The sequence below is a fragment of the Onychostoma macrolepis genome, chromosome 10 (genome assembly GCF_012432095.1).
Source record: "Onychostoma macrolepis isolate SWU-2019 chromosome 10, ASM1243209v1, whole genome shotgun sequence".
Lineage (NCBI taxonomy): Eukaryota > Metazoa > Chordata > Actinopteri > Cypriniformes > Cyprinidae > Onychostoma > Onychostoma macrolepis.
Window position 1 is genome coordinate 25659993 of NC_081164.1, and position 24978 is coordinate 25684970.

General features: G+C 38.0%; 1 protein-coding gene across 2 annotated transcripts in view; it reads right to left on the minus strand.

Moving 5' to 3' along the window:
- Nucleotides 1-701: 701 nt before the first annotated feature.
- Nucleotides 702-24978, minus strand: part of glis3 (GLIS family zinc finger 3) — a 39172-nt gene continuing 14895 nt past the window's right edge. Inside the window, exons 6-12 of one of the 2 annotated variants that reach the window (XM_058790150.1) lie at nt 16149-16310; nt 15931-16041; nt 12401-12533; nt 11618-11747; nt 3763-3884; nt 2061-2234; nt 702-1980 (exon numbers count right to left, since the gene is read on the minus strand). In XM_058790150.1, coding sequence (XP_058646133.1) covers nt 1844-1980; nt 2061-2234; nt 3763-3884; nt 11618-11747; nt 12401-12533; nt 15931-16041; nt 16149-16310 — 969 coding nt within the window. In that variant the 3' untranslated portion in view covers nt 702-1843. The remainder of the gene's footprint in view (nt 1981-2060; nt 2235-3762; nt 3885-11617; nt 11748-12400; nt 12534-15930; nt 16042-16148; nt 16311-24978) is intronic. The other variant, XM_058790151.1, reaches the window with a different exon arrangement.

Below are 24978 nucleotides of genomic sequence, written 5' to 3' on the forward strand. Positions count from 1 at the left end.
TTGACGCTGCGGAAAGAGGCGGAGCCTACGGCGGTTAGCATATAAAGCTCAGCGCGCAACCGAACTTACGCTGTGTGCAAGGGGCGGAGCTAGCGATGGTGTCTCTGGGTTGAGGTTAAACTGACAGCACAACCGAACTGGAAAGAGGGCGGCGAGTGTCTTTATGGCCTCCGGAGGCGGCTAGACTGTGTATTAATTATATACTTTGTGTGTCTTTATTTGCCTAATAAAAATTTATCGTGTTATCATAAAAGCTGAAACTACTAACGCGAGCGTGTATTGTAAAAGAAGTAATATCGTGGGCTGTTCACACACACAGAATGTTGATGCACCAATAGGAGGCGTGTGGGCGGGGCTTTCTAAAGCAGGTGTGGTTGAGATGAACTGATGCGCCAAAGCACTTTCTCTTATGTGCGCGTGTTTGTAATGAAAATGTATAAACTCTAATTGGCACTTGTAATTAATTTTTAAACATAGAAAATATTTAAATAATGCTAACAGATTGGATCATACAACAGAGTATTAAAGAAAAATCAATAAATGGGATTAATGTGATATTTTGGTAGTCTGGTCGGTGATATGTAAGAATTTAAACATTTTATCCAAAAATATACAAAATACACAACTACTGCTGTCATTGATCGGCAATTAAAAGGTTTTCACACACAAACTGGACGAGGATATGTAAACCTCAAAGGCAATTCATGTTCATAGATGATTTTAGTTGATAAAACATTACAAACATATGCTTTGTGTATAAATATTTACATCAATATGGCTTTAATCTGTGATAAGTGCATTCTTTTTTGCTTATTGGCTTATTAATTATATACATATAGTGACCCCAAAAAATATTTGTTTACTTAAAATATCAAAGCATGGCATTTACTGTAAATAAAGATGCATGAATGTGCTTTTTAAAGGAATAGTTCACTGTGTCGCTGCATCAGTGTCTCAGCGATGGATGCTCTGCAGTGAATGGGTGCCGTCAGAATGAGAGACAAACAGCTGATAAAAACATCCAGCATTAAGATGTTTTGAACTCAGATACGAGCCCATAATCTATAATAACGCATCCTCCAGTGAAAAAGTGTTCTGGTGTGAATCAGGAGAGAAATCAAGCAGCGTTTACAAGCCAAAACAGCTCTAAACAAATATGTGGCTGGATGGATTTTGATGTGAGAGACAACATCAGATGCACTTTTTCACTGGAGGAAGTGTTATTATGGATTATGGACTCGTATTTGAGTTAAAACGTCTTAATGCTGGATTTGTCTCAGCTTTTGTCTTCTCCAGATGTTAACTGATGGACTGGAGTGGTGTGGATTATTGTGATGTTTTTATCGACTCTCATTCTGACGGCACCCATTCACTGCAGAGCATCTATTGCTGAGACACTGATGCAGAGACACATTTCTACAAATCTGATGAAGAAACAAACTCATCCTAATCTTGGATGAGCAAATTTCCATATTTTCATGCTTCATATTCTCGTTTTCGGGTGATCTATTCCTTTAAGCTTTAAACATTTGGCAAAATTAAGTTTGTCTGGTTTGAAATAAGATTATGTGGTACACTTGTGTGAACATGATGTCGACTAAAGGTCACTGAGCAAAAATGAAAAAAAAAAAAAAAAAGTGATACTTTAAAAAATATCCTACAATGTTTGAGATGCTCAGATACAGAGACACAAAAAGTGGCTTAAAAATCCAAATGCTTTACAGTGTTTAAAATATCCAGTCCAAGTCCATGACGAAAGTTCTTCCAAAAAACTCCCTCAATGATCTAAACAACCCAAAGTGAGTGGACACAAACTGCTCAGGTTGATGAGATCCACGAGCGTTCACCCTTCAGTAAAGATGCATGAGATCCGGCTCGGGCTTCTCTCCATGCTACAGATGTGAAGGTAATTATCCTCCTGCACCGAAGGCACCTGCTCTCCCAAAAACCCTTCCGGTCCGGTTTGGCAGTCGAACGCTGCTGTCACAAACACACAGAACCATAAGCATGCGATGTTTCTGCAATGCAATCATGCTGATTTATAGTATTTGTGTTTTTACCAGCGATGCCTGACAGAGTTCTGTGCACCAGGTCAAGCTCTGGTAGAGATGCATCTGAGGAACCCAGATTGTCCTCAAACATGGGCATCTGCATCATGGAACAGGGAGTAATGTGTTTGGCAGCCTGCGGTGAGTCACCGTATGAGAACACGGTCTGGGCATCAGCAGAGAAACCTGACGGGTGTTAATGCAAAAAAACATCACGCCATTTGATTATTCACCAAACAACATTACAATCTAACAGCTGCAGTTTAACTACTGCGTCCTTCATTTAAGATTCCAGGCTGGAACGATGTTTCCTCAGGGTGATATTTGAGCTTGGGAAAACTTTATACAATCTGTATGATGAGATTAGACATGTATTAGATGGATCTATTTTTGACTTCTCCTGACAGACTGCCATCTGTTGCTCTAAAAGTGGAAGGACCAGTTTGTGAATCATTCAGCGCTGATCGGTTTGTTCTCCGCTTCCAGACACATCTTAAATATGCATTTTGCATCTGCTTACTGCACATATGGAATATATGTTAATGTGCTTATATATAGTGTTGGATGCCACACAGATGTGCTGACTATTTGTGTTGCTAGGGTGGTGTTGTCTGGTTGCTAGGACGGCTGTTAGATTTTTTGCTGCACAATTAATCTAAATAAAAACCGAAATCGCAGTATGGCTTTGTGCGACTGTCACACAACATGTAACTTGTCAACAAGCTTTAAGAACTTCATGCAATTTTAGTCAGCATCTGCAAGCATTAATATTATTTTACATTTTCAATCTAAAAGTAAATTGGTCAGGAAAATTTCTCTTTGTCTTTCTCTGTAATATTTTATTAAAAAGAAATATTGAATTATGAAGAAATATATAATATATTAAAATAAAACATATATATATATATATATATATATATATATATATATATATATATATATAAACATTTTTAAACAACAGTTTTTTGTATCTACAACAGGTTGCTTTTTAAGCTTTTTAACTTAATGCGCATAAAATTCAACGAAAGTTTGATGGTTTAACATTTGAAAATAAAGCAATTAAGAAATCCATAAAAATTAATATTGTAATTTTACAGTTTTAATGAAAAACAAAAATAATAATTTTAGTATTAATAATAACAATAATAATATATTTTTTAAATGCTTGATTTTTTTTACTGTGAAATATTACAATAGTACATTTCCACTGTAATATTGTAGTTGTACAGTAGTGATATTTCCTATTTAGTTTTTAAATTAAATTTTGGATTTTTATTTAATAGTTACAATACTACTATTACTGCTAAAAATATCATTATTTATTATTATTATTTTATTGCCAAATTGATATAGAATCACACAATTTTGGCCTGTGTTTTTTTTTTTTTTTTTTCTGCTCATTTTTATTTAAATCACATTTTAATTTGCAGTTTTATCAGAAAAAAAAAAGCATTTTATTTATTTTGTCTTACCAAAACATACAGCTCTAGTGTTCTGGTATGCTGCTGTAGTCTTTTGCAAAACTTGCAAATAGCTCTGTCTCTTGACATTATCAGTATTTCTAAAACATTTTAATACTTAAGTATAATTAAATGTGAAAACTTAATTTGAGAAAGATTTTCACACAGTAACCAACCACACTTTAAATTACAATATCATTGCATTTTTAGATGAAATAGATTAGATAAGGATATAGAAGAAAAGCGGGACGTACTGTCAGGGTGGGATGTCCTGGGATGGCTGGAGTATCTGGGGAGTTTGTGAGTGTTTTGGCCCAGCGTGTGGTGAGATGACAGGGGTACTGAAGACATCTGATGTGACACAGGAACCCTGAACCTGAGAGATGAGATGCTTTTATAGTAATACACCTTAAATTTGTATTAAACATTAGCAGCATAGGTTTGGTGCATTTTAAAGAAGCAGTCAAAAATGGAAGTTGTCATAATTTTACTCATATAATCAAAATGCTTATCTAATAGTATGCTAACTCTACTGTTATGATAATTTTATGGTGCTTTGCTATTGTTTTTGGTTCTTGACACCAGTCCACTTTCACTTTCACTGAGTGCTTTATACAGGACAGACTGTTTCAAAGCAGCTTCACAGTAATGAACTGGAAAATAACAGCATTAATAATGCAAACTTGATTAAATTTGAGACAAATTAAAAAATTTGCCGTAAAGCAGCTCTACAGAAGACAATAGTGTCAATATTCAGATCAGTTTGATTAAGTGTTGTTTCAGTTCGTTCAATAACTGTTGCAAAATTCATCAATTATGAAACTAATTCACTTGACAAGGAACCCAAATGGAAAGAAACCTTGTGAGAAATCAGGCTTAGTTGTTGAACTGGCTGTACAAACGAATGCTGTGTGATTTATGATTCTAGACTGCATCTCAAGTCAGATTTGCGGACTGATACTATTTTTGCATCCATCTCTGAAATAACAGCATGAACGTTTCATTTGAACAAGTATGGGTTGACAACGAGTCATTTTGCATGAATTGCACCTTTTAAATTTTATTTTATAATATTTCTTGAGGTGCATTTATAATCTCAGCATGTTTTTTTTAAATAAAAAACATTCATAACTTGGATATAAATTGTAATTTTCTTCCCTGAATTAGCCTCTGAGTTGAAGGCTCTGTTGGAAGGGGTGTGCCTGCTGTCAGACTTCAAAAAACATTCTGTGATTGGATAACATCTTAGCAAATAAAATGACCATTACATGTGGAACTCTCTGAAAACTTTTACTGCCAAGATGAACTAATGATTCATTTGAAGCTCAAGTCTGCACAGTAATGATTCATTGTGAGCGCAGTAGTGATTCATTTGGAGCTTAAGTTGAGTCTGTGCAGTAGTGGTTCATTTGGATCCTGAGTCTGTGCGGTAATGATTTGTTTGGAGCCAGAGTCTGTGAAGTAGTTCATTTGGAGCTTAAAGGTGTCATATGATGTTGCTAAAAAAAAACATTATTTTGTGTATTTGGTTTAAGGTTCAAAAAACACATTATTTGTACATTATTGTTGCTCTTCTATGATCCACCTGTCAGTCCTCTGTCGTGTGTGTTTCCCGCCTCTTGTTTCCCTATTTGGTCATGTTCCTGTCCTTGTTAAGTGTGATTATCAGTTCATTCTTGTCCAGCTGTGTTTGTCTAATTATCAGTAATTATCATGTGTATTTAGTTCCTGCCTGTTCAGTTAGTTTTCATCTGGTCTACTTGTTATTCCCGGTGTTCCTGTGTGTCCGCCCTGCCTTGCCTTGCGGGATTGTTGTGAGTGCCGCGAGTCCGTTGGCCGCGAGCCCCTCCTGTCGCAGAAGTGGAGGCGGTTGCTGAGGGACCCTGTGAGGGCCCATGACTCCTTGTCATGCCCAGAAGAAGCCTCAGCCCAGGAGGGCTTTCTGTTCCTGTGGGCTGTCCTGTTCCTGTGTGTTTACCCACCCCAAAATCCATGGGGTAGCTAGGGGTATCAGGAGCCCTCAGGGGCTAAACAGACAGGACAGGACAGGATGGGCTCCTGTTTAGCCCCGGAGGGCTCTTGATACCCCCTAGCTACCCCATGGATTTTTTTTGGGGGGGTGGGGTAAAAGGGTTCCGGCTGTAGGGGTCGGGCCGAGGGACTGAGGCCAAGGCCTCGAAGAAGATCCTGCCTCCTGAGCTCCCAGCTCCGCCATGGCCTCCGATCTATCTGTGTTCCGCTCTGGAGGTCCCCGTCCTGTCTTCCTGTCCATGTCTGTCCTGAGGGGCTCACTGAGAGTGCCCACCCCCCCTCCCCGGTGGTACTGTTATGGCGCAGGTCACGCCTTCCGGGAGGGGGGAGTTATGTCAGTCCTCTGTCGTGTGTGTTTCCCGCCTCTTGTTTCCCTATTTGGTCATGTTCCTGTCCTTGTTAAGTGTGATTATCAGTTAATTCTTGTCCAGCTGTGTTTGTCTAATTATCAGTAATTATTATGTGTATTTAGTTCCTGCCTGTTCAGTTAGTTTTCGTCTGGTCTACTTGTTATTCCCGGTGTTCCTGTCTGCCTTGCCTTGCCTTGTCGTGCCCTGTCTGTTTTGGATTCATTAAAGACTGTATTTTGAGTTATCCTCGTTTCCTCGTTCCTCCCTGCTGTGTGCACCGTGACAGAAGACCAGACCTACAACGTAAGCGACGCCCCTTCACCTCGTTTTGTTTTTCGTTTTTGAAAGTCGTTTTGTTTCTGTTTTGTTTGTGTCCGTCCCGCGGGAAGGAAATCGCCACTCGTCATCCCGCCGTAGCCCACTGCAAGTCGGCGTGGGAGTTCGGCGGGATTGTCGTGAGTGCCGCGAGTCCGTTGGCATGAGCCTCCTGTCGCAGAAGTGGAGGCGGTTGCTGAGGGACCCTGTGAGGGCCCATGACTCCTTGTCATGCCCAGAAGAAGCCTCAGCCCAGGAGGGCTTTCTGTTCCTGTGGGCTGTCCTGTTCCTGTGTGTTTACCCACCCCAAAATCCATGGGGTAGCTAGGGGTATCAGGAGCCCTCAGGGGCTAAACAGACAGGACAGGACAGGATGGGCTCCTGTTTAGCCCGGAGGGCTCTTGATACCCCTAGCTACCCCATGGATTTTTGGGGGTGGGGTAAAGGGTTCCGGCTGTAGGGGTCGGGCCGAGGGACTGAGGCCAAGGCCTCGAAGAAGATCCTGCCTCCTGAGCTCCCAGCTCCGCCATGGCCTCCGATCTATCTGTGTTCCGCTCTGGAGGTCCCGTCCTGTCTTCCTGTCCATGTCTGTCCTGAGGGGCTCACTGAGTGCCCACCCCTCCCGGTGGTACTGTTATGGCGCAGGTCACGCCTTCCGGGAGGGGAGTTATGTCAGTCCTCTGTCGTGTGTGTCATGTGTTCCGCCTCTTGTTTCCCTATTTGGTCATGTTCCTGTCCTTGTTAAGTGTGATTATCAGTTAATTCTTGTCCAGCTGTGTTTGTCTAATTATCAGTAATTATTATGTGTATTTAGTTCCTGCCTGTTCAGTTAGTTTTCGTCTGGTCTACTTGTTATTCCCGGTGTTCCTGTCTGCCTTGCCTTGCCTTGCCTTGTCGTGCCCTGTCTGTTTTGGATTCATTAAAGACTGTATTTTGAGTTATCCTCGTTTCCTCGTTCCTCCCTGCTGTGTGCACCGTGACAGAAGACCAGACCTACAACGTAAGCGACGCCCCTTCACCTCGTTTTGTTTTTCGTTTTTGAAAGTCGTTTTGTTTCTGTTTTGTTTGTGTCCGTCCCGCGGGAAGGAAATCGCCACTCGTCATCCCGCCGTAGCCCACTGCAAGTCGGCGTGGGAGTTCGGCGGGATTGTCGTGAGTGCCGCGAGTCCGTTGGCCGCGAGCCCCTCCTGTCGCAGCAGTGGAGGCGGTTGCTGAGGGACCCTGTGAGGGCCCATGACTCCTTGTCATGCCCAGAAGAAGCCTCAGCTTCCAAGCTAGCCCAGGAGGGCTTTCTGTTCCTGTGGGCTGTCCTGTGTGTTTAGTCCTGTGGGCTGTCCTGTGGGCTGTCCTGTGGGCTGTCCTGTTCCGTGTGTTTACCCCAAAAAATCCATGGGGTAGCTAGGGGGTATCAGGAGCCCTCCGGGGCTAAACAGACAGGACAGGACAGGATGGGCTCCTGTTTAGCCCCGGAGGGCTCTTGATAACCCCTAGCTACCCCATGTATTTTTTGGGGGGGGGGGGGGGGGGGTTCCGGCTGTAGGGGTCGGGCCGAAGGGACCAAGGCCAAGGCCTCGAAGAAGATTTTGCCATGGCCTCCGATCTATCTGTTCCGCTCTGGAGGTCTCCTGTCTTCCTGTCCATGTCTGTCCTGAGGGGCTCACTGAGAGTGCCCACCCCCCTGCGCCTTCCGGGAGGGGGGAGTTATGTCAGTCCTCTGTCGTGTGTGTCATGTGTTCCCGCCTCTTGTTTCCCTATTTGGTCATGTTCCTGTCCTTGTCCAGCTGTGTTTGTCTAATTATCAGTAATTATCATGTGTATTTAGTTCCTGCCTGTTCAGTTAGTTTTCGTCTGGTCTACTCGTTGTTCCTGTGTGTCTGCCCTGCCTTGCCTTGCCTTGCCTTGTCGTGCCCTGTCTGTTTTAGATTCATTAAAGACTGTATTTTGAGTTATCCTCGTTTCCTTGTTCCTCCCTGCTGTGTGCACCGTGACACCGCCTTTCTGAAATGTGCCAATTTTTACAAAGCTCATCGTTCTGAGAAGCGAGGCGTGCTCTGATTGAAAAACTAACACTAGCTTTCTTTTTTCTATTATATCTACTTGTTTTATTAAAAAAAAAAAAACTTTCTATGTGTACTGCGTTAGGCTGCATGTTGTTGCTCTTTTGTTGGTTTTGATTGCTTCTATTGTCCTCATTTGTAAGTCGCTTTGGATAAAAGCATCTGCTACATGACTAAAATGCATGTATTGTGATGTCGTGTCCGGGTGCGACGAGACAAAAACAATAAAACCCATTATAAATGAGGCATTTGTTGCATCTAGTGAGGACATAATTACTGATTATAATGACTCATACGGTCTTTTTATGCGTTGCGCCACATAAACATAACACCATATCTGCACTTGTGATCGTAGAAACGCCAAACAAGCACTACTCTACACAGCTCAAAACTCACGTTTGAATAATCAGTAGCAAATTCTTTAAATATCGAAACGTGCTATAAATATCGAAAATTGCCCCACTTTATAGTGTTCACAGCCATTCATAGTGTTCACATTGTAGGCTATACTCTCTTCCAGGGTCAGGAAACAGTCCTTCGTAAAATGCGCTGCACACACTCGAATATTTGCGTTGAACTGTTCTGGAACAGTGTTGTAAATATAACTTAACCACTGATTTCTAGTTGTGTAATCATTTGGAAGCCCAAACAAAGTAGTTTCGCTTTCACAACGAAACACAGCATCTCCAGGACATGGCGCCAGCGGCAGCAACAACACTACAGCGAGAATAAAAGTTACGCCTTCTTTCATTGCGTATACGTTTGGGCGGTGTTATGCAAATCTCCCCACATCGCGACATAGACATGTGGGGGTGTGTCTGAATGAGCCATTTTAGGAGGGCGTGGTCGAGTCTTAACTTTTATAAAGAATATCTCTTTGGGTTTGAGACTTTAATCTTTGCAACTTTACAGATCTTATCTATGCACGAACAGCTTGTAACACTCCAAAGACAAAGGAAAACACGAAATCGCATCATATGACCCCTTTAAGTCTGTGCGGTAGTGGTTCATTTGGAGCTTAAACACTGAATTGTACCTTTTAAGCATATTGGTTCATCATTTCCAAATGTTTGATTTAGTTTCCACTCTTTCAGGCCATTTCTAACAGGCATCCAAAGCAGCATTGTATTTATTCCTGGATGTAAAAAGTGCATCAGAACAGTGGCACAGGAACAGAGGAACTGCATTTAACAGAGAATCTGGGGTCAGAGGTATTTCACAACTGATTAAGCACAAAGTTAGGTAATTACGCCGATCCCATTGCCTGGGTAATTCTCGCACTTTATGATTCCCTTATTGAATTCCTGATGCTCGGTGGCTATAGCGTCGGCTAACGCGGGACCAACGATGCAGAGCAGGTCTCCATCCCACAAACTGATTGTCTTCCTTGGATCCCGCAGCGCATGGCGTGCCTACCGCCGGCGAGAAGCCATGCGCATCTGCTTCCAGAAAGGCAGAAAAGGTTCCTCTCTGTGCCTTTGAAGTGGAGGAATAGGCGTCCAAAATATAAACCTCTTCCCAAATGCTCTTGCCACAGCAGACGTGTAAAACACACAAAAGCGCAGCGGAGCCTTTCACCAGAGAAAAGCCTGCTTTATTTTAATCAGATTATCGCAGCCATAAAGCCATGACAACCAGGAACGCATTTGTCGCAGATCAGAGTGAAAGAAAAGAGGCTTTTGAATCGGTCATAGCGATTCACTCCGCCAAGGGAAACTCAGAATGAATGTCAACTAGACAGTGATTCAGTTTTGTGGCAACTTACTCGATTGAGGTTCGACCAAAAACATAGCGATAGGAAAAAAACATACGGCATTCAGCGGCCCGGCGCGGATTATTAGACTCGATTCATCAAGCTTGAAAGGAGCGTCACAGACACTGGTGCATAGAAGTGATGCCAGCTTGGTGTCGCCGCTAACCTGCCTTTCAGCGCTCTGATCTTTGAGTGAATACAAATGTACCTTCATTTTCTCCAGTCATAGATGCATGAGCCTTTTCTCCTTTTTCATGTCTTTCAGACTTTGAGTGAACTAGCTCGCAATTTTGAGCCCAGCAGGGACGTCGCAGAGGAAAGAGGCTGCTGTGATTCTCAGGGCAGCGAAACTCTCACACGACAGCGAGAAAATTTTATATAGTTATTGTCTCCTTTAAAATGAGCAGGTTATTACTCAATTCCTTAGTACTTAAATGAGTCAAATCCAGACCTGTAATATGTTTTTGTGAATATTCCACTTACATAGTGTTACACTGAAAAACCTTGCTTGACGTTAAAGTCAAAATTGACATTATTTACTCTCTTAATTCATCAGTGGATAAATGTTTGTCTTCATAAGCTTTCAGCATTATTATTAACTTTATCATTAATTAAGCCATAAAAAGTGTTATTTATTTATTTATTTTTTATAAAATATGAAATAAATTAAAAAATATTTTATTTCAACTAGTTTCCAAGGCAACATTTCTAAAAATAACTAAAACTAAATACTATAAACACAAAACATAGAAAAATTACTAAAACTTTAACTAAAATTATAGTGAAAACAGAATTGAAAAATAAAATCTAATGAAAAATATTAATAAAAACTATAATACTGGTTTCATCAAAATGTAATGTTTAATGTATGGTCGCATAGATAGGGAAAATTAATCTTAAAGTTGCGATGAAATGGAAGTAGTGACAAATCTTTTCTTATGTATTTTCACGTAAGTGTACTGGATTATTGAAAAAAAAATGTGGGATGGACTTGGTTCTGTCTGTCAGTTGTTGATTGGATGTTGAGATGTGGGCGTGGCTTTCAAAAGAGCTTAAAGAGGCGGGGCTTTAAGGAGTAGTTCACTTTCAGAATGAAATTTCTGTCATCATTTACTCACCCCCCACTTGTTCCAAACCTGTATGAGTTTCTTTCTTCTGTTGAACACAAAAGAAGATATTTTGAAAAATGTTGGGATCTGAACAGTTGATGAGCACCATTGACTTCCATAGTATTTTTTTTTCAGATCCCAACATTTTTCAAAATATCTTCTTTCATTTTCATTCTGAAAGTGAACTACTCCTTTAAGAGCAACTATTAGAGAAAACCAGCATACATCAGCAGAGGGAAGATCCAGTTCTGACATTCGGATTAAACGTCACAAGCTCAAAACACTTTAAAAAAATTAAACATGCATGGATGGATTTTTCCCAATAAGATCAATGCATTTAGAAAACGAATAGGGTGAATTAATTTCATGGAGCAGTAATATTATAGCTGAAATCCTCTCAATATTCTTTTTCACTTTCACAGAAGCTAAATGCTGTGACTCGTGCATTTCAAAGCGTTGATGCCATTCACTGAAACCTGATGATGTTTTTCTACCTGTTGTTTCCCTGTACGGGCGGCAGCTGCATGTGGGCTCTGTTTGGGGTCTGAAGGGTCTGTGGATCGGTTGAGATCTGCATCGGACTCTGCAGGGCGTCTGTCTGGCCGGGCTGGTTCAGGGTGAACACTTGCACATCGACAGAAGACAAAACAGAAAATCATCACTCTTGAGTCAAACAGTGGTAAGATTAGATGCCATTAGCCATCACTGCAATGAAAACTAACTAAATAACCAAAATATACTGAAAAAAGCTTCTAGGGCCCGTTTACATAGAATGCATTTTTGCATTACACTGCACTGCTTTTCCAATGTTTTTCTATGTAAACATGCACTAGACGGATGTATTTGATCGCTCCATTTGCATCTTTTACAGCATCTCGCACTGTTCTAAAATCACTGTTAGTTAATAGAATTTAATTAAAAATTACAAGTGAATAGGGTAAAAAATTAACTAATACGTATCACCATACTTCCCCAATTTAAGGATTGCAAACATTTCTGTATCACAAGTTTTCTGAAATGTTATGTTTAAATATGCAAATATTTATATATAAAATAATTTGGTTAAAGAGAAAAAAACTAAAGAGATTGGAACTGAAATACCGAAAACAAATATATAAAATCCAATAAAATAAATATTCAAAAGTGTATTTAGGATGTCTTCTTTCCACTAGTCTGAAAGAAGAGACATGATATGCAAGAAAAATGTTTCTGCTTGTAGCGAACAGCCCCTTACATTGTTATTCTAATTTATATAAGTGTTAATTAGTGTTTCGTACCAGTGTAGAGATCGTTAGTGGGCGACTGGTGCTTGTTCTCAATCAGGTCCAGTGGTGTGAGGCTGTGCTGTAGCGGCTGAACCGTCAAACACTCAGCGAGTCCGTCCTGACTGAGATCTGTGCTGCGTCTCAACTACATCACATCAAACACAGTCACGTTCAGCACAACTGCCCTCAAATCAACATGATTATATGGTAAGACTTTACTTAAAGCATTTAAATACAATGCATTATAAAAGTAGTTTCAATGCATTAATTATGCCTTGCAATTCACTGTATGATCATATACACTACCAGTCAAAAGCTTATGAACAGTAAGATTTTTTATGTTTTTTAAAGAAGTCTCTTCTGCTCACCAAAGCCTGCATTTCTTTGATCCAAAATACAGTAAGAGCAGTAATATTGTGAAATATTTTTACTATTTAAAATAACTGCTCTCTATTTGAATATATTTTAAATTATAATTTATTTCTGTGATCAAAGCTGAATTTTCAGCGTATTTTAAATAGTAAAAATATTTCACAATATTACTGCTTTTGCTGTATTTTGGATCAAATAAATGCAGGCTTGGTGAGCAGAAAAATTAAAAATCTTACTGTTCAAAAATTTTGGACTGGAAGTGTACGTCAGTGGTAGTGTATATATGGTAGTCTGTGTATGTATATATGCGTGTATATATATACACACACACACAGACACATATATGTATATATACATATATATCTATATGTGTGTGTATATATATATATATATATATATATATATACATACATACATATGTATATGTGGGTGTGTATATATATATATATATATATATATATATATATATATATATATATATATTTTTTTTTTTCTGAAACGATATAACGCATTACAACATACATTATGAATACCTTTATAAAGCATTATACATAAATGCTTTAAATGTTACCGATTTTATCAATGAGAAACTGATTGGACTGTAAAAAGTGGCCATAAAGTACAGCGTAAAAATGATTTTTTGTGAAGTTGTAAATAGATTATTAGAGTACATTTTACAAGAAAATACTACCTAAAAATCTTAAATTTAATTCTGTGTTAGTTGCCCTTTCCATGTTTTTATTTTTATGAAATTTAAATGCAACTTCTGAGTGAATTTTTTTTTTTGTGCTCCAGGTAGGATATAGAACTGAAAGTAAATTCTATGCTTAAACTAAAAGTGTAAATATCTATTTTGCAGCATAGATTAATTATATATTTGAAATGACATGCACCAATGAATCGTTCACAACAAGACCAAAAAAGCAAAAGCTGTCCAATTTGATATTGTGTTGACTTAAGGACTGCATTTACTTTCCAGATGATATTAAAGCAAATAGATGACAACAAGTGGAGATAATGTCTCGGATAATTGGCTCCTAATCTTTTGCTTAATTGAGCTGAATGTACAGTAATTAATCATGAGCATATGGTTTAATATCACAGCTTAAAATATCGCAGCGCTTGGAGCTCTCGACCTGCGTGATTATATTTAGCGTGTCTAAGAATACAGTATATTCTGAGTAATTCAGTAATAATCACAGGTGAGTATGAAATGAATGTATACACACTGGACAGATCGTGTACAAGCGAAGGCGCAGGTTGACGTGCTGCACTATTTTTTCTCTCCCAGAAACGTCTACCTGAGGAATCTGTATCTATGGTGACGTGACCTTTATTTTGTTCCTCTGTGATAATGAACGGCTCCTACAGAAGCCTGCTAACAAGTTACAAGTTTAGAGACTTCGTTAGCACACCTCTTGACAGATGCTATGCATTCTGTCACAAACGAACAACTCTCTGTGTTTATTCATTCTGAGACAATGCTTGTGTTGTACAATCATAGCTCACACAAAAACCTTCACGTCTTTCCAAACCAATATGCTTTTGTTTTTTGTCTGTGGAAGACAAAAGCATCATTTTTTAAGTCTTTGTTTACATTATAAAGAGTTGAAAAAATACCATTTAAAAAAAGAGAGCCTACTGCTTGTAAGAAGTCTCTTCTGCTCACCAAAGTTGCATTTATTTGATCAAATATACAGTAAAAATAGTCAAATATTATTATGATTTAAAACAGCTGTTTTCTATGTGAATATCTGTTAAAGTGTAATTTATTTCTGTGATGCACAGCTGTATTTTCAGCATCATTACTCCAGTCTTCAGAAATCATTCTAATATGCTGATTTGCTGCTCAAAAAACATTTCTGATTATTATCAATGTTGAAAACAGTTGTGCTGCACAATATTTTTGTGTAAACCGTGATGCATTTTATTTTTCAGGATTCACACATGAATAGAAAGTTCAAAAGAACAGCAATAGATATCTTTTTGTAAAATTATAAATGTCTTTACTGTCACCCTTTTTTTTTTTAACTTATCACAACTTATGGTCATGTATTACTATTTTCAGCATTGATAATAATCAGAAATATTTCTTGAGCTGCAAATCTCTTGGTCTGATGATCAAGTAAGTGTATTGAAAAAGTCTTTCTTTCATTCCCTTTTCTGTAAAGAACCCCTTTTTGGTACAAGTGGAATTATTTAATTTTATGAGACAATTAAATTAAAATCTTTTTTTGCACCATCTTCTTCGACTCTCTCCAGAGTGTTTAAACCAAAAATACATTTACTCCTGTGACTTCTCATCCTTCCGTGAACACTTTTTGTAGATTGGTTGATCATGAAGTGGAGGAATTATTGAATGGTGATAATACCGTACGATTTAGAGACAACATCAATAAACATTTACAGCATTACAGGAACTTGCTCAAGATGATTCTATTGTTATTCAAAAAGCAGATAAAGGAGGAGGTATATCGATTCAAGATAAAGAAACTTGAAGGAAATGTTGGATGGTGAGAATTGTTACAAGAGATTATTGTTTAACCCAACATCAAATTATAAAGTAGAATTGGATATGTTGCTGAATAGTGCATGGGGGAAAAAAAGGGTATTAATTTATGAAAAACGATCATCCTGTCATACCTGTACTCTTCCAAAAATTCACAAAGATAGTAAAAATCCTCCCTGTATAGACCAATCGTTTCAAGGTTCACTCACTGAAAAGGTTTCCCAGTTTATGCTTGTTGTTTGCTCTGATGCAAAAATAAAATAAATTGAAAGTGATTAAGAAGATTAAGCGAGTGCGGATCCCTTACTTGAAGTTGAGCAAACAATCAGCATATTAGAATGATTTCTGAAGATCATGTGACACTGAAGACTGCAGTAACGATGCTGAAAATTCAGCTTTGATCAATTAAATTGTAATAATATTTCCCAATTTTTATTGCATTTTTGAATAAATGCAGCCTTGGTGAGCCGTCTTTAAGCAATCTTAACTGTTCCAAACTTTTGACCATTAGTGCACCTTCTGAAGTCAAATAATAGAAAATAAAGTGAATTAAAATTTTCCTTTTTGTGGTGCATGAAGAAACAGATCAGCATCAGAGTTTGGAAAGACATGAGGATGAATCACAGAACTAAGACCTGCTGTGTTTTGATGATTGTTGTACCTTCTTCCTGGCTTGTTGCTCCTTTAAGGAGTGTGATTTAACGTGTTTGCGCAGAGAGCTGGGGTCTGTGTAGCGTTTTGCGCAGCCCTGGATCTGACAGGCGTAGGGTTTCTGCAGAAACACAAGCTGTTAGTGCACACGTCTGTGACTCTTGTTTGCAGGTGTGTTTGTGTGGGAGTGATAAAGTGTGTAAAATGAGGTTTTTGGGCTCCACTCACTGTGTCGACGTGTGTTCGCTGGTGTTTGGCTCGATCGCTGGAGTTACTGAAGGCTTTCTGGCAGCCGGGATGCTGACAGACATAGGGTTTCTCGCCTGTGTGGCTCCTCAGATGGATCTTTAGGTTCTCCAGACGGGAAAACGCCTTCTGACAGCCCTCAAACTGAAGTAGAGTAAAGATACGATGCAATAAAAAGGTTAGATTCGTCACTTCAAACAGCCAAACCCTCTCTTTGTTTAGTTTGCACTGCAAAAAATGATTCTCTTACTTAGTATTTTTCTGTTGTTTTCTAGTATATAGAAATTCTTGAATCGAGATTAATTTATTGTTTATTGTCTTGTTTTCTGTAAAAAAAAAAAATCTAAATTTTTTTTTTTAGCTTTTCCTTAAAACAAGCAAAAATATCTGCCAGTGGGGCAAGAAAAATCATCTTGTTTAGCCTTTGAATTAAGATAATTTTTCTTGCCCCACTGGTAGATATTTTTTGCTTAACAAAATTGATACTTTTTTTTTTTTTTAGAAACCGAGACTTAATATCTTAAATCATTTTACTTTCAAGTAAATGCATCTTGATTCAAGGAACGTTTAGATATTTATACTAGAAAACAAGACAAAAATACTAAGTAAGAGAATCATTTTTTTGCTGTGTAGTTTATTTGTTTACAGGGGCAATGCACATTAATATACATGGCTGTAAATGTGCTATTTTTCATCTGAATTAAGCTAAATTCAAATCAAACTAAAACACAACAATGAGTAATCTAAACAAAATAAGATATAAGGAAAAAGAGAGAGATGGTGATAGGAGAAAGCTAATAACCAAGTGCAATTAATACAGAGAAGTCTAAAATCAAGAATACAGTACTAATGTTGACAACAACCATTTTTGAAGATGAAACTGAAAAGATCCATACGTATCCAGTCTTCTAATTGTTGATGGGATGCAGTTCCAGTCCCTTGCAGCTTTGACTGAGAATACAGACTGACTAAATTTACATTTTCTGGACTACATGACACAGATTGACCAGGAGGGGTCAGTGTTTTGCTGCTAAAATGACCAGTTTATGTCTCACTCAATGCCATCACGAGCTATCATTACAGTGCACCGATTGTAAATTAACAGATCTGATGCGTAACTCTGGAGACTTTGCTGCAATTTCGCTCAAATTTCACTCTTGGCTTCCAGTCGTGTGCCATTTCACGGTCCCTCGGCTTATTTTGTGCCGTCTTCATTAGATTAAACCAACACTATTGTCTGTGCAATTATTATTATGCATTATTAAATAAGCTAATTTACATGAAAACATGTAGGAACAATAGTAGGCGACGTGTTTTCATCCATTCTCCTGGATGATGATCTCTGGAGCTCAGTGTGAACACGAGGCTTTATACTTTCACGCTTAGTCATTGTGTTCAGGAATGTGTCTAAAGGTGTATAATAACTCATTCTTGATGATGTTGCCATTTTAGTTGAGCATTTTCTGTGTAAAACCATCATCACAGGGAATATTATATCAGGCAACCATAAGCTGTTGCCCTAAATGGCCTATTTAATGACAATATATGCCTATTTATATAATCAAATAATCATATATATATATATAATAAAACATAGAAACAATTATATATATTGTTTTGTTTTTACAATTTTATTATGCAATAAATATATTTTTCATTATTCATTTCATTTTCATTATGCATAACTGTTATTTTATATATAATATAAAATATTTATAATATTATTTAAATGTTTGAGTGTATGTATATTTATGTTTGACTTAGAAAAGTAGCAATATAGTAATTATAATAATATATACACATTCAACATCATATTTCTGAGTCAAATCAAAAGTATACACTAATATACATACACATACATGATATAATATTTGAATATGATATATTAAATAGTATTTATATATAATACTACATCTAAAAATATTTTCAATGAAATTTCAGATTTTTTTTTGCATATGTGTGTGTTATGTATAATTAAAGAATATTATTTAAGTATTTATTGCATAGATTGTAACATCAAAGCCTTGGCTGTTCACCTTAATTAAATGACATCACAGTGATTTTGCAGTGGCCTCATCTTGGAAGAATGTGACATTCCTGATCTTTGTCCTTTCTAATGTCCTGACAGGAATGCCAGTGATCACGGTCACGGATACCAGAAACCACTGAGCTGTGAACAAACATCCTGACCTCATTTATTTTTCAGAAATATGGTTTCGGAATAAATGATTACCTACTAAAATCATCAGAAAACGACTTCAGCAATAGCTGGAATTCCTCTGTTCAGAGCTCATCTTATATAAGAGGAATCTGCTGAAGTCAAGAGGTTGGACATTAACAGTGTGTTTTTGTCAGCATGTTTTGATTGCTTTATAATGAAGTGGTTATTTTAGTAGATATCAATAGCAGTATTGCATGTGGGTGTCATTTAGGTACTTAAATCACAAAGCTCGTGTTGATCTTTATCTAAATTTAATCTATATTCTAAAGACTGAACAGAAGTTGTTTGTTTTGTGAGAACAGGAAGATCTGTACTTTCAGTTCTGTTGGATTGTTTGCAGGTTTGTCACTAATGGACAGGAATTCTGTTCTTTTTCTCTTTTCTTTGCGTTGGCAGAGGTGACGTTTGCTCGTAAATCTCAGCAGAGGAATTCTGCTCCACTCGGGCGTTTGGATGTGTTTAGTACTCGAGGTTTGTGCCGCATTACATGCTGTTTGTTTGAGCCGCTGAGTGTCTGGGATCGGGATTAATCGGGACTGTTTCTAAAAGCAGAGGGAGAAAGACACAGCTGTTGTGCTGTTTCTTCACGTATGCAGATTGTCATCTTTCCAAAATCCTTTCTAATCCCAATTTATAAATAATGATCACAAACAAACATGAGTGATAGTAAGTGCTAACAATGAATTCTAATTAGTGACGTTAATCACTAGTGTGGTATAACAGTTTGAAAACAAACTTCAGTGTGTCCTGCAATGTGATAGACAGACAGATAGATAGACAGACATAGATAGATAGACAAACAGACAGACAGATAGATAGATAGATAGATAGACAGACAGACAGATAGATAGACATAGATAAATAGATAGATAGATAGATATGTAGATAGATAGATAGATAGATAGATAGATAGAAAGACAGACAGACAGACAGACAGATAGATAGATAGATAGATAGATAGATAGATAGATAGATAGATAGATAGATAGACAGATAGACATAGATAGATAGATAGATAGATAGATAGATAGATAGATAGATAGACAGACAGACAGACAGACAGACAGACAGACAGATAGATAGATAGATAGATAGATAGATAGATAGATAGATAGATAGATAGATAGATAGATAGATAGATAGATAGACAGACAGACAGACAGACAGACAGATAGATAGATAGATAGATAGATAGATAGATAGATAGATAGACAGATAGACATAGATAGATAGATAGACAGACAGATAGACATAGATAGATAGATAGACAGACAGATAGACATAGATAGATAGATAGATAGATAGATAGATAGATAGATAGATAGATAGATAGATAGATAGATAGATAGATAGATAGATAGATAGATAGATAGATAGATAGATAGATAGACAGACAGAAGCCCTACACACAGAATTCTGCAAAATGATCCTAAAATTACAAAGGAGAACACCCAATAATGCATGTAGGGCAGAATTAGGCCGATTCCCATTGATTCTAAATATACAAAAAAGATCCCTCAAATTCTGGATGCATCTTAAATCGAGTCCCACAGAATCGCTACATTTTAAAGCACTACAAACCCAAGAACTGAACCCCGAAAAGAGTCCACTCAGTCAGCTGGTTCTGAGACTCACTATCCTGACTAACTCTACTAACACTAACCAGTCTCAGACCAGCACTGCTTCTCACCCAAACATCAAAATAAGTCAAATTATCAACAGCAGGTGAATGTGTGTAATGTGTGTAATATGTGTATTACGTCTGACCTCAAAGCGTTTCCCTACTGTCTGCCACAGTGACCCTCAGCTTGTGTGTGTTTATGTGTTAAACACTGTGGTATGAAATGTTCACATAATAAGTTCTTATTTGTTACACTGTTTATATTGTTATAAGGTTTTTATTCTATTATTTTGATCTTTTCATTGTTATTATATTTCTCCACATATATTTCAAGCTTTGGCAATATTGTATTTTTACAGTCATGCCAATAAAGCAATATTGAATTGAATTGACAGACAGACAGACAGACAGACAGACAGACATAGATAGATAGATAGATAGATAGATAGACAGACAGACAGACAGACAGACAGACATAGATAGATAGATAGATAGATAGATAGATAGATAGATAGATAGACAGACAGACAGACAGACAGACAGACATAGATAGATAGATAGATAGATAGACAGACAGACAGACAGACAGACAGACAGACAGACAGACAGACAGACAGACATAGATAGATAGATAGATAGATAGATAGATAGATAGATAGATAGATAGATAGATAGATAGATAGATAGATAGATAGATAGATAGATAGACAGACAGACAGACAGACAGATGTCCTACAGGCAGAAGACGACTGACCTGGGAGCGTTTATCTTGGGCCTGAAGCCCCTAAGCTCTCTGACAAGAGTCGTTAAAGTCAGAAGTAATAACTACAGTTGCCCTAATTACCAGTGAATCATTAAGAAGCTAAACTACACCTTAACCATCCCAGCTGTCCTCTGCCTCACAAACACCAGCCACAGAAAAGAGCTGATCAATAAGCATTCAGATCAGGCCCGCTGGGAAAACAGACGTCCAGCCGTGTCTGTGCACTCGAGGACCTTTCACACAGACTTTATTTAATAAAGCTCAGAGTCCTGTTGGCCGCTCGCAGAGACCGAGCCCTGAATAGACGGCAACATGGCTCCAATGTGCCGCTCAAAGTCACAAGCGGCCCCTGACAGGCCGTGGCAGCACGCCATGCGCCGTCGCATAATGACAGCGAGTGCCAGCAGTCGAGCGAACGTTCCTCCGCGTGTTTAACATCACCCAGACAACTACAACTTTTCATTATCATTTATTTAAGGCTAGGAAAGGGGCATTCTAAAATGCTTAAAGGGTTAGTTCACCCAAAAATGAAAATTCTGTCATTAATTACTCACCCTCGAGTCGTTCCAAACCCGTAAGACCTTCGTTCATCTTCGGAACACAAATTAAGATATTTTTGATGGAATCCGAGAGCTCTCTGACCCTCCATAGACAGCAAGGATATTACCACGATCAACGCACATGGTTAAAATAGTCCATGTGACATCAGGGGTTCAACCGTAATTTTACAAAGCAGCAAGAATACTTTTTCTCGCTTTTTCTACTTTTTCAATACTTTTTAAAAACAGTAAACACATTATTAATAAATTATACCATGTACAGACAAGCAGATAAACCCAGAATAACAATTCAATTACGCATTAAGCGTAAACTCTGTAAACATGTTATTCATAAATCACACTATATACAGCTTTATTAATAACATGTTTTCTGAGTTTGGTCATTTAAAAACACTGTTTTAATACATTAAGCCACGTTAATAATTTTCCTTATAATGGTTTTGGGAGAAAAATGCGTAATTAAAAGCGTTGTGGTCTTATTCTGGACTCATCTGCTTGTCTGTACATAGTATGCTTTATTAATAATGTATTAATGAGTTTGGTCTTTTAAAACACAGTTTTAATGCATTAAGCCACGTTAAGCGTTTTAGAATGTCCATTAGGAAATGCCAGAGATGAATGTGATAATATTACATATTATAATGGATAATGTGTTGCAGGGTTCGTTATTTGAAGTGATAAATTATTGCATTCACTCGTACGATAAAGCAGAACGTAAGGCCTTTATATTCTTATGTGGGTTTGAAGTGAAAGGTTGATCAAAATCGTTAACAAAGTTAACAAAGGCAACTGGAAATTGGAGGATGAGGGATCACTCACATGATCAAAACGAGTGAAACTTGCTGTGCTTTAGCTGTGATGGGCGTTTGAAGCTCTATTGTTTGAGATCGCATCTGTTAAACGGTTAAAAGCTCTGATCCCATTTCACATGAACAAAGAGCGTTTTCTTAAGAGAAAGATTAGAGAGTCGTATCCCTCCTTACAGCTGTTGGAAACCGCCACTATTCTTGGCAGATCTGATCGTGATGATGATTGTATTAAGCGACTAAGAAAACAACAGCTTTGGCATCTATAAGGCATGTGCTAATCAGATTATCACAAACACAGCCGAAGGCATCAAGCACAACGAGTATTGTGTGCTACCATGCTACAGGGATAGTGTCATAATAATATACTATCATACCCAACTATTACCATATTCATTTGTGCAACAGAAACTCCTTAGCATGGTATCACGTGCAAAAAATAATGTAAAAACCGTGCACTTTTTATTAGTGTACACATTTATGCATTGAATGGGTTTTTAGACGGGTTTGTAGTGTTAAAATGTAGTTGCCAGGTGTTTTCTTCTTGTCTCGTATGAAAAGAGTTGTGTACTTTTTTTTAACCCTTTTTTTGTCATTCAGCAGATGAAAATCATTATTGAAATTAGTATGAATTAGAAGTTTTTATTGGTAGATTGATGGATGAATAGGTAGATAGATAGACTGACGGATAGATAAGTGAAAGGATAGATAGATAGATAGATAGATAGATAGATAGATAGATAGATAGATAGATAGATAGATAGATAGATAGATGGATAGATGGATAGATAGATGGATAGATGGATAGATAGATGGATGGTAAATGATGGTTGGATAGGATACATAAATTGATAGATGGATGAATGAATGGATGGATAGATAAAGGGACAGATAGATTGTTGGGTAGAAAGATGGATAATCAGATAGATAGATAGATAGTTGGGTAGAAAGGTGGATAATTAGATAGATAGATAGATAGATAGATGGATAGATAGATAGATAGATAGATAGATAGATAGATAGATAGATAGATAGATAGATACAGTGGGTACGGAAAGTATTCAGACCCCTTAAATTTTTCACTCTTTGTTATATTGCAGCCATTTGCTAAAATCATTTAAGTTCATTTTTTCCTCATTAATGTACACACAGCACCCCATATTGACAGAAAAACACAGAATTGTTGACATTTTGCAGATTTATTAAAAAGAAAACTGAAATATCACATGGTCCTAAGTATTCAGACCCTTTGCTCAGTATTTAGTAGAAGCACCTTTTGATCTAATACAGCCATGAGTCTTTTGGGAAAGATGCAACAAGTTTTTCACACCTGGATTTGGGGATCCTCTGCCATTCCTCCTTGCAGATCCTCTCCAGTTCTGTCAGGTTGGATGGTAAACGTTGGTGGACAGCCATTTTAGGTCTCTCCAGAGATGCTCAATTGGGTTTAAGTCAGGGCTCTGGCTGGGCCATTCAAGAACAGTCACGGAGTTGTTGTGAAGCCACTCCTTCGTTATTTTAGCTGTGTGCTTAGGGTCATTGTCTTGTTGGAAGTAAACCTTCGGCCCAGTCTGAGGTCCTGAGCACTCTGGAGAAGGTTTTCGTCCAGGATATCCCTGTACTTGCGAATCCCCGCATTCATCTTTCCCTCGATTGCAACCAGTCGTCCTGTCCCTGCAGCTGAAAAACACCCCACAGCATGATGCTGCCACCACCATGCTTCACTGTTGGGACTGTATTGGACAGGTGATGAGCAGTGCCTGGTTTTCTCCACACATACCGCTTAGAATTAAGGCCAAAAAGTTCTATCTTGGTCTCATCAGACCAGAGAATCTTATTTCTCACCATCTTGAGTCCTTCATGCGGGCTTTCATGGGTCTTGCACTGAGGAGAGGCTTCCGTCGGGCCACTCTGCCATAAAGCCCCGACTGGTGGAGGGCTGCAGTGATGGTTGACTTTCTACAACTTTCTCCCATCTCCCGACTGCATCTCTGGAGCTCAGCCACAGTGATCTTTGGGTTCTTCTTTACCTCTCTCACCAAGGCTCTGACATGCACTGTGAGCTGTAAGGTCTTATATAGACAGGTGTGTGGCTTTCCTAATCAAGTCCAATCAGTATAATCAAACACAGCTGGACTCAAATGAAGGTGTAGAACCATCTCAAGGATGATCAGAAGAAATGGACAGCACCTGAGTTAAATATATGAGTGTCACAGCAAAGGGTCTGAATACTTAGGACCATGTGATATTTCAGTTTTTCTTTTTTAATAAATCTGCAAAAATGTCAACAATTCTGTGTTTTTCTGTCAATATGGGGTGCTGTGTGTACATTAATGAGGAAAAAAATGAACTTAAATGATTTTAGCAAATGGCTGCAATATAACAAAGAGCGAAAAATTTAAGGGGGTCTGAATACTTTCCGTACCCACTGTAGATAGATAGATAGATAGATAGATAGATAGATAGATAGTTGGGTAGATAGATAGATAGATAGACGGATGGTAGATGATGGATGGATACATAAATCAATAGATGGATGAATGGATGGATAGATAGATAGAGGGATAGATAGATAGTTGGGTAGAAAGATGCATTATCAGATAGATAGATGGACGAATGGATAGACGGATGGATGGATAGATAGACAGAGACAGACAGACCGACGGATAGATAAGTAAACGGATGAACAGATTGATGGGTAGTCAGATAGTTCAGTGGATATACATATGTGACCCTGGAGCATAAAACCATTCATAAGTAGCATACAAAGTATATTTGTAACAATAGCCAACAATACATTGTATGGGTCAAAATTATAAATTTTTCTTTTATGCCAAAATT